The sequence below is a fragment of the Rhinolophus hipposideros genome (genome assembly GCF_964194185.1).
Source record: "Rhinolophus hipposideros genome assembly, chromosome: 18".
In the NCBI taxonomy this organism is placed as follows: domain Eukaryota; kingdom Metazoa; phylum Chordata; class Mammalia; order Chiroptera; family Rhinolophidae; genus Rhinolophus; species Rhinolophus hipposideros.
In genome coordinates this window covers 1,351,026-1,369,195 of record NC_138064.1, presented here as the reverse complement: position 1 = coordinate 1,369,195, position 18,170 = coordinate 1,351,026, and the positions used below count along the sequence as shown (strand labels likewise).

The following is an 18,170-nucleotide window of genomic DNA, read 5'->3' as shown; positions in this document are numbered from 1 at the left end:
TCACCATAACCACCATAGGTATCAAATTGGAAACTGAAATGTATCTCCGAACGTCTTACCTCTTCCTCTACTCTTCCTATATTTACAGTGGCACACAGACCCATGCCCACATTGAGGCAGCTTCATTGGTAGAACAAATCTATCTGCTATATTTAGCAAACGTGTATCATTTATAAAAGAAAAAATGTAAATTGATGTTTATTGGCACATACCCCAGAAATATAGCTACTGTGATATTACAGTGGAACCCTAGCATACATTGCCCTCAGAATTCAGAGTTTGTAAAGAATAGAAGAAAGACTGCTAATTTTTTTTCTCCAGAGATTTTTTTCTCCAGTGAAACTTACAGTTGTCTCTGTGTCTGGGAGGTTCTTGAAAACGAAGTACTATCAGAATCATGAACAGGATACATGGCCAGAGGAATTCAGCAAGAGAAAGGACCTGGGGAGGTTGTTGGGAAAAATTAGAGCTTGAGGAAATTGCAAAGCATGATGACATCTTCACCCTTGAAGGATGGTACACTGGTCGTTGAAGGATGGTAAAAAGGCCTCCTTTAATGGATGTCATTGTCATCCCCACTGTAGCTATCTGAGAGCACTCATTGGAGACAGGGGCCCCAGGTCACTTGTCACCATATCCAGACCCATGAATACATCACTCCTTTTCCTTCTCCCACCAGTTCCTTTCCTTTTACTCTACATATTTATTTATTGCACACTATATGACACTAAAGAAATAAATAACTTCATCTATATTTCTCACTCCAACAGATTAACTATTTTCATTTTTCTAATTTCTTTAATTCCTGACTTTTCCATCTACATAGATATTTTGCCAGAGTTGGTGGGATGGCCCATGCTTACCTTCATTTGATGAATATTTTCCAGTTATGCCATGCATAACTGTCATCTTACTGGTTGCATGATATTCTTACCAAACGAATATACCATAACTCATATTGTCCTATCAGCGAAATTTTTATGTACAAGTTTTTCTGTTGACTTATTTTCTTAAGATTGGAACAAACCCCTAAAACTCAGATTATTGGAGTCAAATCTCTTGACATAGACTACAAAAGAGCTACTCATACAAATTACAATAATTTGCATAACCTTGAGTTTTCAAAGTCAAAGGAAAGGAACTGCCACTGATGCGAGGAATTTAATTACTTGGGAGAGAAACTCCATCAACAAGGGATAGCCCAGTGAACAACTACGAATAGAAAACCCTCAACTATCACAAGATCACTTTTACTGTCACCATGCTCCCCTTGTTTTCATGATGAATAATGTTGTTCTAATGACTGCTGCCCGCATCATTTTACAAATATGAAAGTTTATAGCCAGACAGAAACCAGACAACAAACAAATCCTAGAAACCTGCAGGACAGGAAGTTAAGGACACTCAGTCTGCCGCTGAAGAGGGCACCTTCCTCTTTCAGCCTCCGATTTCCAATGCTTTCAACTAAAATGATCTTCTAGTCACGTTAACTCTTTCGCTCTTTGAACCACTGTGGTTCAAAGAACTCCTGCCTGGCCCAGTCCTTTCCTGAAAGGTCCAGCAAACAGATCTAAATGTGATCATGTGAGTGTGTGTGGCCTGGAACCATACAAGCAAACACAGCAGAAAATCCCCGTCTTTAAAATTTTTCAGAAGGACACATTTCTTGTGCCAGAAAGGGCATCATTAAATTACGTTCTCTGAGAAAGTGCTGAAGTCAAATACCATCCATCCTGGTAGCAGAGGCTGTGTCTGCAAGGGGTCGTCCTCTGGTTCAGAGAAGTACAATGAAACCAGAAAGAAAGACCGAGAACACTCAGAAGACCATAGTTCATTTAAGTCATTCTGTTCACTCTCTGTAATAAATTAGTCGTTTCTTGGGGCCTGGGGGTAAGACCGTAGCAGGGGAGGATTCCAGAATTAATTCTGGCTGAATACAAATGTGCAAAATAGAAAATATACCGCAAATTAAACTATGCCTTGATACAATTAAGAAGAATAAATACATAATTAATTTTTTTTAATTTTAATAAAATATAACTATTTTTTAAGACAAAGAGGTATACAGAAAATGGTTTGTAGACCCAAGTCTCATATCACAACTTTGATACTATAAATAATGTGTATGGTTAGGAAATTCAAAAAATACAGAAAGAATACAATCACTCTCCCAGTGAAGAGTTTTCTTAATTCATTTTTAAAAATACATACATATAAGTGTAACTAATGTTTTCTGAATCCATTTTTCACAGTAGCACTTACTGTTCTGACTCACTGTTTTCAAATACTACATGAAAATCATGAATTTCATTTATTTAACCAATCATCTAATTATGGAAATTTGTATTGTTTTCTGTTTGAGGCCAATGCCATCAAGAGTTTTCTGTCTGGCTGAATTTTGCAAGTATATCTATGAGGTAGCGTTGCTAAATGAGATGACTGAGTCAAAGTGTATATGATTTTGAATTTGGATAGATATAACAAAAATGCCCTCAATAAAGCCTCAACCAGTCATTACTCAGGCCAGTCACCTCTCAGTAGTACCTGAGATTAACAAACTTTTAAATTTCTGTCAAAGTTTTGTCAAATTGTTACATAAAAAATAACATTTAATTACTAAGAGCATAAGTATAGTACACTTAAGTATAGTAATTCCTTGTCTGTTAACTCCCTGTTCCCTCCCATGTCCATTTTTCTATTTTTATTTATTTATTTATTTATTTATTTATTTATTTACTTATTTATTGCTGTTTTGTAAATCATTGTTTCCTGGGTTTTTTGTTTCTTTTTTTTTTTTAACTTAAAGAACTCAGCCTTTTGTTGCTTCAGGTATTACAAACGTTGTCTCCAATTTTTTACTTGCATTTTTATTGTCTAAATATTTTATGCAATCAATTTGTCAGTCTTTCTATTTATAGCACCTGTGTGTGTTTTTTCCTACCTCAGAAAGACCACCATAATTTAAAGAACCCTGTCAAGGCCAAATGAAAATAGTCAGTTGCAGTTGTGAAATTATAAATATGTATTAGTCATAAAATCAATGGCAAATCTCCAGTTTCAAATGGAAACATGAAAAAAATAAAATTCTACATCTTATCATTGAGAAGTTTCTCTAAAGATATTGAAATAAAATTGAACTCTAAGCCTTAAAAAATTGTTTCTTATTTACAAGCCAATCATGAGTGCTCTGAAAAACACAAGTGGAAAAATCTTCCACTGTTTCGAATGTGAAATTACTGCATTCAAAAGGAAAGTATCAAAATGCCCAGTTCTGCTGTGTCACTGTCCATTGTGAGGGAGAGAGTCACTTCCTTTCATAAGACTATTTCTCTGCAGGACCCCAAAAACAGCCTTATCTTTCTCATCACATTTTTATATCATGTTTTTCTTCTCACGTGTCATCATTATCCTTGAATCTTGCTTAACATCTCTAATCTTACCCGTGTTAAATGGAAATGCTTTCTTAACCCTAGGGAGGGATGGAGAAAATACTCGTGTTCATGTTGTACAGGCAGCCGGAGGCTCTGCAGGCTCTGCTCTCAAGAGAAACTGTCATCTGATAAACCTACTAGTGCGTACAGAACAGCAGCCACCCTTCCAAACCACCACCAAGCCCTCTCATTCCAGCAAAGAGTCTCAGGACAGAAGACGGCAGGAGTGTCCAGTTTTACAACCCCAAGTTTCACATTCCACAGTACCTCTGACCGTGAGTCTCATGGATGCCCCTTTCTCGGTTCCCTCAACACAGCTGAGATACAGTGGCATTTGGGAGACCTTAACAATACATATCTATGAACATATACATATAAAGGACCCCTGGCAAGACAGCATAGTGAAACCTCCCCACAGACTTCTTTTCCAAGACAAAATAAGAGGTGGGGGGAAGAAAAAAAAGTTAAAGAAGAGAGAGAGAGACAACTTGTCATTACAAAAAAAAAAAAAACACAACCTCCAAAATGTCAAGTAACAAGTTTCCAGGGCCGATCAGACAAGCCAACTGTGACTCAGGCCTAACTGAGCCCCAAATCTCCAAAGCCATAGTGATGTACCCCCACAATCCTGGAACTCTCCCAGTACCCACATCTGTGGATGTAAGAACCCCAGAGTCTTTTTATCTCCTTCTTCTGACAGAGGAGCTCAGAAATTGCTGCTGGAATGATCAAATGAAACACGGCAAGTGAACAGGGAGGCTGACTGTTAGGAAAATGTCCAGGGATTCACAGAAAAATATGAAAAAAATCCAAAGTTCAACCCCAGTTTCCCCAAATCACTGGAGTGAACATGGGATAAGACATATTACAGATTTTCAAAGGAGAGCACAGAGCCCAGCACATCTGACAATGAAATGATAGCACCCCCTCTCAGGAGAGTCCCCTCTCATCTCCCAACCACTCTGCCTGCTGTAGAAAACTGGCACATGCCAGATATGCTCAGAGATCACACTAAAGTTTGGAGGAGAAATCAGACCAGTCTCAGATTATTGAAAAGAAAGTCAAGAACAAATCTAACAGGTGAGCTAAGCTGTCCAAGTATGAATCAGATTAAAAGAAAGAGTAAAACAGCTGTCTAAACATTCTGGAGAGAAGCAAAACAAAAAAGCAAAGAAAGTCACAGAGCATGACTGGAAGAGAAACGACTCAAATAAAATGAATTTCTTTACAACTGTTTCATAAAGGACAATATAACAAGAACAAACATTCACAAACGAGCTCAAGGATGATGAGAAATAAATGACACGAGAGGTTGCAGATCTGAGGGGAAAATAACAAACAAAGAAGAATCACTGTAGAATTCTAAATAATCTAGAAACCACAGAAAGGGGATAGACACTGGTGCCATCTAAAATTCTGCGTTAGAGAAAGAGTTTGAGATAACAGCAGTGACTTTTTTTAAAGTTTTAAAGGCAAAAATATTAACACAAAAAAGCTATAATATTTGAAAAACTATGCAACATAAGGGTGACTGTCATCTCTGAAGCAGAGAATCCAATAAATGAAACAAAAACTATCCTTAAAGATGTAACGCAGAAGACTTTCCTTGAAGTAGAGAAGATTTTATCTGAAGACTTAAAGAGTATATGCAGTATTTCTGAGAAAATTCAGCTGTACTTGAACTACAGCTACCAAACTTCAAAGATAAAGGAAGACAACTACAGGTATTAAGATGGGGGGAAAGCAACTCACTAACAAGAGGGGAAAAATCAGTCTGGCCTCACACATATCCTGAACATATTCAACGCTGGATGTCAATGCATCTGTATTTACAAAGTTCTAAGAAAAAGAAAAGTGTGATAAAAATGATACCCAGCCAAAATAGCCCATAAGTAAAAACCAACATATGTTTATTCTCAATCATAAAAGAATACAGACATTTATTAACCATGAACCCTGAGAGAGAGAAAAGCTTGGCAATGAAATCCAGCCAAAATAAAAATGGGACAAAATTTAAAATCCAGTAATATCATTTCTGCTTCCAATACTATGCTGACTAGAAACAATAGGGAAACTCCTGACCAAAAAAAAATTTAGTTTTTGTTGTATTTCTGGTCTTATGGAAAGTAAAAGACATCTCCAAAGAGCTGAGAGGAGGGGAGAGATGAAAAATGAATTAAAAAGAAGAAAGAAGTTACGCTGTGAATCTTTTAAGTGTAAGATTCCATTGTAAAAGAGCTCCCTTCAAGGGGAATGGTGAGAAAGCAGGTGAGATGATATTTAAATAACCAATGACTAAGAATTTCCCAGAACACATAAAAGACACAAGTTCATTGATAAAGAAAATACAACACTTACCAGGAAACATAAATCCACATTAAAACCTTCAGTGCAACTAAGTCAAAAAGAAGACCTCAGCAGCAATTCAAGAAATAAAGGCATACTACCTTGAATGAATAATTAGACTTACCAGGACTAATTATTAGCAAAATAAATACTTAAATAAAGAAGAACACAATTAACTATCTTTAAATTACTTGGAAAAATTCTGTCAATCTAGAATTATGTGCCAAAAAGCTTATCTCTCAAGAACGAGGGTAAAAGAAAATATTTAGATAATCACAAACCACCATAAGGACCCAGACTGGTTAAGACTAAAGAGATGAAAAAGACAAACTAGGTAAATCTTAAGCAAATTAGCTATGATAATATCAGACAAGATACTTTGAGACAAAGAATATTATTAGATGCAGAGAGGATTACTACATAATAAAAGAAGTGATGTAACATGAAGATATAATTTTATGCCTTTATATACACTTAAAAATCCTCAAAATATATAAAGCAACAGCTAATAGCAGTACAGAAAGTTCCCCAAGTTTACGTTCATAGGAGAAAAATGCAATACCTGTCTCACAATAATTTTTTATAATAGCAAGAGTAAGAAAATGTGTGTTTTTTTAATAAGATACCATTTATATTATTAACAAAAAATATAAAGCATGGGGGCAGGGGAGGTGAGCTAACCAAAGTGTGTGCAGTTAGTTTATGAAGAAAATTATAAAACTTTATTGAAAGACACCAAAGAGAACCTAAATAAATGAACATTGTTAATGCATAAGAAATTACAACACATACAGATGGTAATTCTACCCAAATTGATCTGTAGGGTCAATGCTATTCCAATGAAATGCCCAAAAGTGCTTGCTTTGTTTTGATTTTGCTGTTATCAAATGTAATGAGCTGGTTCTAGAATATATTTGGGACAGCAAAGTTCAAAAAATATCCAAGACAATTTTCACCAACAGGTTGGAAGAATTTGTCCTCCTGCATATCAAAACCTTCTGTCAAAAGACAGTGCACTGTTAGTTTGACACTCCAGACACTGACCGTGGGATGGCACAGAGAACTCACAGCAGAGGTACATGTATTTGGAAACTTGATGTAGAAAAAAAGGTGGTCAGTGGATGAATGGGAGAAACACTTCCTAGTCAACAAAACGTGCCTCCTAATTGGTTATCTTCAGAGTGAGTTGGGAGGCCGGGGCGGGAGGGCAGGGGGATTACATTGTTACACTCAGTATCATACATAGAACTCTAAATGTGAAGAAAAAGAACTTTAAAAATGTCTAGAAGAAAACATAGAGCATCTTCATGTTTTGTCTTAAACAAAACACAAAAGGTTATAAACCACAAAGGAAAACTAAGCCATGTTAATGTCTCTGATCTTCTGAAAAGTTGGTTTAAAAGTGAGATCAGCCACAGACTTGAAGAATCTATTTCCACATAGATAACTGACAGCACAGGATCCTGAACACACACACACACGCATGCATGCATGTCACGAGAAGGAATAATCCAAAAGGAAAAAGGCAAAAGACACGAGCAGACAAGAGCAAATGATGGACGCCTTGTAAGTACAGGGACAGACACTCCCTCTCAGAAGTGCTCGGGAAGATACCAAGTAAACTCACGTGAGATCCCTTCAGACCCAGCAGTTTGGCGAAGGGAAGAAGCCTGAGAACACCAAGTGTCAGTGAGAATGTGGGTCAACAGGAGCTGTAGAAAGCAGCCCGACAATATTAGAAGAGTGAAGACGTAAGCATTCTATCACTTGATAATTCAAGGCTAGGTAACAAGCTCAACCCTACTAATTTCCTGCATTCGACTGGTTTTAGCACATCAAAAAGGCTGCCCTGCAGTTTAGTTGTTGAGATGCTCTTACACCCACGGACCGAATGGTCTGCTCAGGGCTGCTCACAAAAGCCTCATTTGTGAATAAGGAAAAATAGGAGAATGCGGCAATAAATTGTGGGGTACTGGAGTAATAACAAGAAGGGCACTCGTTCATTTATGCAGCACGAAGTGTGGACTGCGTGTTGGGCACTGGGAGACAGCCGTGGACACATGTGACCAAGGAGGGTGGCGTTGATGAACTGAGGGGAGGAAGGGAAGCAAGAGCACGGGAGTGCGGCCTCCTGGAACTGCAAATGTCAAGACGCCCAAGCCCGACCTCCGGTCTCACGGCTGCTCTCACTGGGAGGGTTTGCACAGCCCCACAAGCTCCTGCTCCCCGTTAGCTCATCTATCTGACAACCCGTGAGGCAGGTCGTACTGTGCCCGTTTCGCAGGCGGGAAACCGAGGAGATAACCAGTTTGTCCTGTATCCTTCACGAGTTTGTGATGGAACCCAGACAGAATCGCGGGCCTGCTGATTACATAATTTCCACCTCACTCGAACAAAGCATCACACAGACTGAGTGTGAACCCTATTTTTACTGCATCAAGTTGCGCAGGTAGCGTGTGGTTTGGGTTGCAACTGAAAACCACAAGGAATAAAATGCTTTGGTACAAAAGATAAAACTGTAAACGAATTAGGGAGGAAAAGGGGCTCTTCGGAGGGGCTGGTCCCAAGACCTCGTTGGCTCAGAGAGGAGGAAACATCGGGAGTTTAGAATATCAAGGAAGCTGAGTGAAGGATGTAATTATTCTGGGGCCCAGCCCTTGGACACAAAGGGCTTGGCAGTAAGCATAAAATTCTATTGTGTCGCTGTAGGGCCCTCCTTTCTGTGGCTGCCAGCCTCTCAAAGGAGGAGACTTTCCCAGAGTATTATGAGGTTCCTGCTATAAAATACTATAAGAAAAGTGGGTTCAAACGAACATGAGTCAGAAGCAAATAGCAAATATTGGCAAAATTGATCGGCCTCTACCCATCACAGTTCTGAGCTGGGACTTCCAAAGACGGCTCAGCAGAGCCCCAACTCCTCCCCAATGGGACCCTCTGCAAACCTTTATGTCGGCTACTGGGTTAGCTGGTACTGAGAGGAAGAAATGGATAAACGCTCTCCCTTTTCTTTTATTTTTTTCTTCGTTTGTTTGATTTTTAGCTTTATATTGAAAAACAATTGCTTTTCTCTCAACATTCATTCACAAAACATTCATTTAGCACCTATACTTTCCAGCACAAGGTGGGAGACTTTGGAGTAAGTTATAAAAATGAGTGAGGGATGACTTCTTCCTTCAAGGACTCAAAGATGAGCACACAGCCCGTCCAAGTTCAATGAGAACACTGGGAGGCGGTGAACACTGGGGTAGCCTTTCCAGAAGTCAGGTCAGCAGTATATTTCAATGTTGTACAAGTGCAGACTCTTCAACCCAAAGATTCCAATTCAGTGGATTTTTTTTATAAGGAAACAATTGAGAAAGTGTCTAAAATACATACCGAAAAAGTGATTCCGGCATTGTTTCCTGCCGTGATGAAGTCCAGTGCACACATACGGCTACAGCAGAAAGGAGGCGAAGGTCACAGGAGATAGGAAGGGGAGGACATGTGTGTTCAGGCATGGCACGCTCTAGCCATAGGGAAAGTGATCGCCCACGGTGACTGCAGGGCGAGCGTGAGAGAAAGACTGAGATGCCCCCTCTTCCTGACTTCCAGTCCACACTGAATGCAATTTAATCAAAATACCAACTGGAATAATTTTTAATTCAAAATGGTTCTAAAAAATAATGGGTGAGCAAATATGTTCCAAAAGCAAAGAAAATCCTGAAGGAAAAGAAGAGCTATGAAAGATTCTAACCTTATAAAATACTAGAACATATTATAAAGTATAGACGCTTTGAAAAATGAAACTGGTACAGAACTAGAAATCTGGATCAATGAAAGGCAAAGTCCAACAGTAGCCTCTACTGTGTTTCAAAAGATAAAGGACCAGATAACCTTTTTGGTACAAGGCAAGGAAGAATCCAACAATGGAGTCAGGCCACCTGAATTCAGATTTTTGTAAAAACATAAACTCAAGCCTTACATAGTACTCAAAAGTGCACTGTAAGTGGATGGAAGTGTAAAACAGAGTAAATTTAATTGTAGAAAAACTAGGAGAGAGTTTTTAGAATACTCATCAAGCCTATGGATGAGTGAAGGAGAATTCCCAGTTTTGAAATGATAAAAGGCAAAGAAAGATGGTATTATAAGATTATTTCTCATTCCTCTTTATAATTCATAAATTAAATCAGAACAATAAAAAATAAGGAAACAAACAAATAAAGAACAGCTAACTGGGGAAATACTTATGATACATGTAGCAAGCTCTCGATAACCAACCAGCAAAAGAAAGTCACCAGGCCTCTAATTTGAACTCAGAAAAAAATTTGATGGGCAATTTATCTAAGGAACGACACATTTTAAAACTATTCCTTCTTGCACTAACCTCTCAAAATGGAAAATTAAAGAAACCTTAATTTGCCATTGCACATGTACTGAACTTGCAAAACAGACCACTCATGCCACATGACCACAAGGCCAGGAGAACGTCACACTGGCACACCAGGTGGTGACATGGGACTTGTCCAGCCCTTCTGAAAAGAAGCCCTGACGGGTAGCAGGAACGGAGAGATGGACAGCGACTTCAGTCCCCTAAATGACGACACACCACGGCTGTGAGACCCAACAAGCCCGGGACCCTGGTCTAAAGAAGGTGTTGACCTGCGAGAGAGAAGACACTGACCCCACAGGGCTCAGCAGATGTGACCAAAGTACAAACGAAAGGAAATGGGGCAGAGGGGAGACCCTGTGCTCTCAGGGTCACCGAGGTCACAGCACAACACTGTTTTAAGTTTCATGTCTGACCCTGTGTAGCAGCCCCCATTTCCCACACTCAGCAGGGGTCTTACCAGCTAAGCCAAAGGGCAAGATGGGCTTTGGCGCCATGCCTCCTCCATCTTCCCTTCAGTCTCTGAGGAACGGTAATTTTCCAAAATCGGCATGGAGGAACGGGCATTAGGGTCCACAGTCAGACTGCCAGGAGCTGCAGCCTCAAACCTGAAGGATGCCGCGTGCCTGAGAGCCGTCCAGGGACAAACCCCAGCCACCTGGCCCTGGGTGCACCAGAAACCAGGGTCAGACTGGACTGGTGGTGACCCTCCTGGGGTGAGCACTGATTTAGCCAAAGCAGGCAGCCCAGGAAGGAAGCATTCCCAAGGGTGGGGAGCAGAGACAGAGGAGGCATGCACCCAGTGGGAGACACAGAGTGACCTGAGACAAAGCAGCCCTCAGAGCCCAGGTTAGTCTAGAAGGTTCCCCAGCAGACAGCTCAGCCAGCAGTATAACCTCATTACACACGCCCCAAGGTCACCAATACCTCTGCTCTCCGGAGTTACCATTACTAGGAGGTGTTTTTTCTTGTTTGTTTGTTTTTCAATCTTTTCTGCAATTGAAAAACCCAGGCCTGTCTGGGCCAAAGTAAGTAACTTACTCCAGGATGGCCAGTGAGACCCACACCCCCCGGAGGAGGAAAAGAGGTCTCTGGCTTTTCTTTTTGGGTGCTTTTCAGAGCCACACATCCACCACCCTACATAGAATCTTCCAGACCTAGCCTTCTGATGGTCTTGCAATGTTCTCACCAATGTGCCGAAAACAATTTCAGCTAAAGAGCAATATAAAGAGAATGCCTTTTTCTTTTCACCTTGACAACTGGGCGCCTTGTTCTTGAAATCCAATCGGTTTTCCATGCCTTTGAAAGACTGGATATTCTGTTCTTAAACTCAGGCAAAGAGGCCGGAGAGAGAGACGCTTACAGCCCAACGAGACTGAACACCGCCCTTTCTCTGGACAAGGCTTTCTCCACTACCCCTCAAAGCTGCCTCTGTGCTGGTGGTTTGCGGAGTCACCTGCCCTTTGTGAGAGCGTGAGAGGAAGAAGCAGCTAAAGCTGAAGGTTGGAGCACGTTCCTGACAAATAACCTGTGTAAACACCACATGTGTGCGTGGACATCTGCAGGACGTGTCCCCAGAAGGGGGCTCACTACCGAGTTTCCTCGAAAATAGGACCTAGCCAGACCATCAGCTCTAATGCGTCTTTCGGAGCAAAAATTAATACAAGACCGGGTCTCATATAAGTAAAATTAGACCGGTCTTACATTAAAAATATACGACCATGTGAGGACAGGGAGAAGATGGCGTCCACGTGCCGGGGCGTGAGGCCTCAGGAGGACCCTGCCTGCCCACAGCGGCACTGAACACTTCCAACCAGGAACCGTGATGCTGAGCTGACTAACCACCACCCTCTGTGGGTGGGAGCTGATGCAGCCCAAATGCCTGCTGGGCCCGGGGACAGCCCTCGTCTTGACTTAACAAGACTCCAACTCAAATATTGGTGAATGAACCTCAGCCCCCTTTCAGCACCAACAGTCCATGCCAGCGACTTTCCGTGGAACCTTTTTATTCCTAAAACCACTTACAGGTCATTATTCCTATAACCCTTTAGCAACACTTGCACTATCAGTGTGTTAATACAGTTAATGTTTGTTTTTCTCTACTATAAAGTTATTCTGCTATTTTTTATAAATACACAACTGCAGCATCGTGTCAGAAGCCACTTTTCAATCTATTTTCCAACCTGCCTCTCAGAGATGGCAGGCTCCTGACCTTTCACCTCTCAATTTCCACTCACACCCTTAGCTGACCTTCATAGCAAATCTGACAACAAACAGTTAATAACTTGTAATTATACAAAACCAGCAATAATCAATCTCTAAGGCCTAAACAATTTCCAAAAGAACTAAGAGCTACCTGACTTCTGGGGTTTGACATCTGTAACTTTCTACAATTTCAGAAAAATACAGAAGTCATGGCCAGCATCTTAATAGTTTCTAAAGGAAATTATTCTTTAACATTAAACTAGACTTTTAGCACCTGAATTCAGTGGTGGCCAAAAATCTCAAAGAAATAAGGGGGTTTTTTGGTCGTATAAAAGGAACACACACATGCACATACACACAAAAGCTGAGGTTTGAAGTAATTGGAACTCAGCCTGAGAATTCGTTCCCTGCATGTTAAAGAAAACAAAAGTGGTTTCCCAGGTGGTGTTCTAAGGACCAGGCCCTAAGGTAGATGGCAAGGAGGTGGACATGAAGAGTGAGGTGCAGCCTGGGTGAGGTGGGCTTACTGGGGATTCTCTAATGGGAGGGAGGGTGGGTTTGAATTTGCTTTGTGTTGAGTGGAGAGCGCACCAGTGTGGAGCGGAGACAGAAGGGGACTCCGTGGTGAAGACACCATAGTTTGTGTTTGTATCTAAGAGAAAGTGTGGCCTTTTAAAGCGAGAATATGGAGGTTTACGTGTGGGGAGGGATCTGGAATGCAAGGGCAACAGGCAGCAGTGTGTTCCTACTGAGATGGTGGCCAGCAGACTTTTGTTGTTTCCATCAGCCTCTAATGACCCACAGCTGGGAGAAGGCCACGGGTTTTTAGGATTAACCTCAGCTCCAATCAAAGTCCTCAGGGAAAGTCCACCAAACCCAAGAGGCCTGCATCACCTTTCCTCGATGGAGTAGGGAATCAGAGCCCTGTCCAACTGGGGGTAGGGACGGCACAGCCATAGGACACCAGGTGCAGACAGAGAGGAAGATTTTCACACATGCAGGAGATGGGAGGCACCGTGACCTGCAAACGTCACCGCTGCATGACATGAGGGGCTGCGGGACTGTGCCACCCAGTGGGCAGGCTCTGGGTCAGCTCCTCTCTGCAGTGTCAAACTCCAGAGCTGCAGAAGCAAGAGACCTCCGAGACACAGACACTTGGCTGATGTGATTTTCTCATCGGTGCTGGTACTGAATTGCTCAAATGAGAAAGAATGAGTCAGACTGATTTACAGTTAGAAGGAAATGAATGAGCTGTAAGCTCGTGTGGAAAGCATGGCTCCGGCCAGGGGTGTCAGCCAGTGCTGATGACCTTGCTGGATGCCCGTGGGGACGCTCCTGGGACACTGTCAGCTGGCACCAACTGCTCAGACGCAGGTGTCCTTCCCTCTGAGCAGAAACCCCGCTCCAGGAAGTTCATTCCAGAGAAAACATCCAGTAGAAGAGGCATCCTTCACACATAAAGATGTCATTCACAATGAGAACCTGAATGCCCGACCTGAGGAAATGGCTGCGCAAACCACCCTGTGCAATTGATCAGGTGCAGAGCTATCACCTAGGAGACCAAACAGCGACCTCTGAAATGTCGGGCTTCCGTGGGGGCAGGGGGGGGGGGCGCAAAAACCTGTGGTTTTAATTATGAAAAAATATTGCATTCTATTCTTGCCTAATGACAAGAAAAGCATAAAAGTAGCAGATGCACTAGGATAATGGAACTTTAGATGATCTTTAAAGCTTTCCTTAGTGTTAGAGTGCTGTTTGCCCAATAAATAAAACTCAAGAAGCAAAAAAAAAGTGGTATTAAAATAGTTACAAAAACATTCTTCTATTTAAACTAATTTTTTCTAAGAGCGGAATTTCAACAATCTATAAAGCTAAGTATGAAGACAAATAGGATGAGTACTAGTCATCCAGTCAACACTCTTCTTTTTATTTTTCTGTCTGAAATGTCCATAATAAAATGTTTTCTAAAGGAACTATAATAAAATACAGTAAAATGAAGAGGTCTTTTTAAATAAACATAAAAGCAGACAAGTTTCCTTCAATAGTATACTCATCTTACAAGTAGTGCCTGAATCTTATTCACTAAATAAACACATATAAGTGGTCGTTTAATCACCCGGTCAGATTGGTCTTCCTACAGTTTATGCCACCACCCCATTTCCATAGTCAGAAAGCTGCAGAAATGAAGAATTTACAGAGAATCATCAGAAAACAGGAGGAAGCTATGAAAAACAGGTCAGTTTAAAGACCGTACTTCCAATGTGACAGCATGAGGAGATGAGAACCCACTCCCATTCCCCTGGGGGCTCCTAACCCATCTTTGCAAGAAGCCTCGGGTCACCCTCTCTCCTCTCCCCACACTCCGGGCTGGCTCCCTCCAATGTCAGAGGCCATCCATTTCCACCGTCCAAAAGCTTTGGCCAAATAAGAAAACAGCTCCCACGCGTAGGCCGGCCACTACCAAGCACTAACTCATTTTGCAGGGAGGAAAACCAAGAGGAAGGGATTAGGAAGTACAAACTGCCAGTTATAAAAGTCATGGGAATGTAAAGTGCCACACAGGGAAGAGGGTCAGTAATCCTGTAAGAACTGTAAGGGGCCAGGTGGGTCTCGGACTTATGGGGGGGTCACTTCGTAAGATATAGAAATGTCTAATCACTGTTATACACCTGAAATTCATACAGCGTTGTATGTCAACTGTACTTGAAAAAGAAATTTAGAAAAAGAAATCTGCCCAGCCGAGTAAACTAGTAAGCAGCAGGGCGGGGGTGTGGAGCCAGTCTCTGCGTGGAACCCCATGTTGCTTCTCCTTTGCTGTTACGAGTGGAACTGTAACAAATAACCTGTGCAAACACCACATGTGTGCGTGGACATCTGCAGGACGTGTCCCCAGAAGGGGGCTCACTACCGAGTTTCCCCGAAAATGGGACCTCGCCAGACCATCAGCTCTAATGCGTCTTTCGGAGCAAATATTAATATAAGACCGGGTCTCATATAAGTAAAATTAGACCGGGTCTTATATTAATTTTTGCTCCAAAAGACGCATTAGAGCTGATGGTCTGGCGAGGTCTTATTTTCGGGGAAACACAACAGCTATGTCCTTGTATATCCCGGTGCTTCTCTCGGCCAGAACCACAGTCTGGGAAGGCTGGGCACTCATGTGCCTGGTTCACCTGGCATCAGCATATAGCAGAGATGCAGTAAAGCTTGTATTACTTCACGCACTCATTCAACAAATATCAAACACCTACTAAGTGCCAGGCACTGTTCTGGGTGCTGGCCAAATACACTGGTGACCAAATCAGAAAAACTCCCTGCTCTCATGGAGCTGACAACCTGCCCTGGGTTCCGGAGGAAATTAGCAAATAGGTGTACCTGTGGTATGAGGCGATCAATAAATACTAAGTAGAAAGATAAGGCAAAGGACGGGGTGAGGAGTCATTTAAATAAGTGGTCATCAAATAAATAATGAATGAAATATTTCTGATAAGCACATTTGTCTTAGTAGCATCAACACTCGAGGCAATACTGAAACAACTCAAGTGTCTGACAGTGAAGGGGAGACGGAGCCGCTCTGAGGTTTAACTGAGTTGATAACTAAAAGCAGGCACAGAGTGGTGCTGGGAAACTGACCTCCCACAAGGAAACAGACTTAGTTCCCCCAAAACAAACCATGTCAATAAAATACACTGTTCGCAAACTGAAAAACACCTACACGTCCACCGGTGCCCCAACGATCAAGAACAGAAGTCTCTCTGGTTCCTTCCCGACCTTAGAACTTTGGTGCAAAGTTCCAGCTGGAATTGCTCTCACCCTGAAGATCGTCCCATGAAAAGGAAAAAATCCCCCTTAACATTGACCTTATTTTGAAGAGGAAATAAAGAAAATGAGAATTCAGAAAAATGGAATTCAATGTCAGTTACTGAATTTCTTCAAACAGAAGCAGTGGTCAGCAGAAAAACCCCACTTGCTACGCATGGACCTTAAACTCAGAAATTATGTAGACGTTATGCCGGTCTACATCTACTGAGGGACCTGTTCAGGGGTTAATTGTTAACCCAGCAGCCTCCATAGTAAAGGATGGCTCCTGGTAACAAGCCATCGGTTTCCACGTGGTTAGACGGCAGTTTACAGGGTATTTACCAGGCTTTAGCCCACGGCTGGTTTGAGCGATTCCATCCACTTAGAGACCTTGGCAGTGCCTCTGGGTACAGTTCCAAGGGCTGTGAATCAACACTGACGCTTTGACATGAAAGGCTACGCTGCCAGCCCTGGGGACATGGGCTGCAGCCTCTGGCTCTGCAGTGGGCGCTGGGAACTTACTATTTATGAGTAAATTGCATTTTGCGCCTCGTCCCTTCAACCAGAAGATTTGCAGCTTAGATTTTACAAGATGCCCAAAACACCAATTAGAGCTCAAATTCCACTTTTTTTTTTTCAGTTTTTCTAAATTAGGCCTGTTCTGACAAAACGCCACGGGCTCGGTTTTGCACTGGTCCTGAGGGGTCAGGCGCCTGGGCCCTGAGCACAGGTCCTGCCCGGCACCACCCGCCGCCCCAGCCCTGGGCCCGGGGGCCAGGCAGCGCGCACTCACCGGTTGCCTGAGCCTGCAGAGCCAGTTCTTCCAGAGCAAGGCTCTCAACTGGCGCGCGGCCGGCCCCATGCTGCTGCTGCTCGGTGGGGAGGCCGGCGTCGGCCTTATATGTGCGGGCGGGCCAAGGCCTGCGCGTTAGTCAAGCCCAACAAAGTGTGTGATGCAAGGCGGATTGGGGCGGGAGACTGAAGGAGGCGGCGTGGGGACCCTCCCGCCGAGGACCTGTTGAGAAATCTCACCTTTCCACAGCCGTCCAGTGGGGGGGGTGGGTACAGGAGGCCCCTCCCTGCACAGTTACTTCCCAGGGCACACGGCACCGAGCGTGCGAATGAGCGCTCACTCTCAGCACTGACCCCCTCGCCCTGATGCTAACTGGAGGGAATGACTCCTCTCCCGCCGCCGACCCCACAGTCTCCATCCCCGAGAGAGCAAAGGGAAAGGAGACGGCAGCCCTGTTGGTCTGGGGGGACGGAGCGAGGGTGGCTCAAGGTCAGCTGTGCTGTCACAACCCCCCAATACCCCTGCTTCACCCATTTCCCCCAAAGGGCTGGGACCCGAGCGTCAGAGGGCAGGGGGGGAGCCTCAGGCAGAGCAGGGAACCTGAGTAAACCCAGCTGAAACCAATAAGGCAGGACCGGGCAGCCCCTCTCCCATCTGGGACTCATCTGATGCCGAGAGAGGCTGTGGCAAAGCTCGGTGAGCAGCCACAGGCGGTCCCTCCTGCACCTTCCTGGAGGCCGGCTGGAGTCAGCTAGGCTGTGGGCTGCTCTGGACCCTGCGTGATTCCTGTACACCGTAATCTTATGGGGCTGGATGGGTTCAGCTAGGGGGCGGTTGCTCCACCGTCCTGAGGCCGAGGCTCCTGAGTTCCTGCACCCCTGCCCCCACCCCGGGGCTGTGGTCAGGGAAACAGCAGCAACCAGCCACCAGAGCCTGTGGTCTTCCGTTTCACAAAGCGATTTCCACAAGCTATGCACCCTCCATGAAAGGCTTTTGCAACAGGAAACGGGCACAGGCTTCAGCAGAGGAATTGCCTCAATTATCCTGCAAACCTGCTTTGCAAAAGAACACTGTGGGGACAGAGCCAGGAGTGCAGTTTCCAGGCTCTCGGCCTCACATAGAAAGGTGCTGGCTCAGGTAGTAAATGGCCATCAGCTGTGGCTAGTTGGCCGTCAGCTGTAACCAGTGAGCCATTGGCCAGTAATATAACTGCTGTGGCTATGCTAGA

General features: G+C 43.4%; 1 protein-coding gene across 1 annotated transcript in view; it reads right to left on the bottom strand.

Annotated features, from left to right (window-relative positions):
- ABCA13 (ATP binding cassette subfamily A member 13) overlaps window positions 1-18,170 on the bottom strand; it is a gene marked incomplete at its 5' end in the record, with an annotated part of 245,529 nt that overhangs the window by 221,589 nt on the left and 5,770 nt on the right. Inside the window, one exon of the mRNA XM_081079377.1 lies at window positions 16,894-17,045. Within this exon, the coding sequence (XP_080935503.1) occupies window positions 16,894-17,045 (152 nt within the window). The remainder of the gene's footprint in view (window positions 1-16,893; window positions 17,046-18,170) is intronic.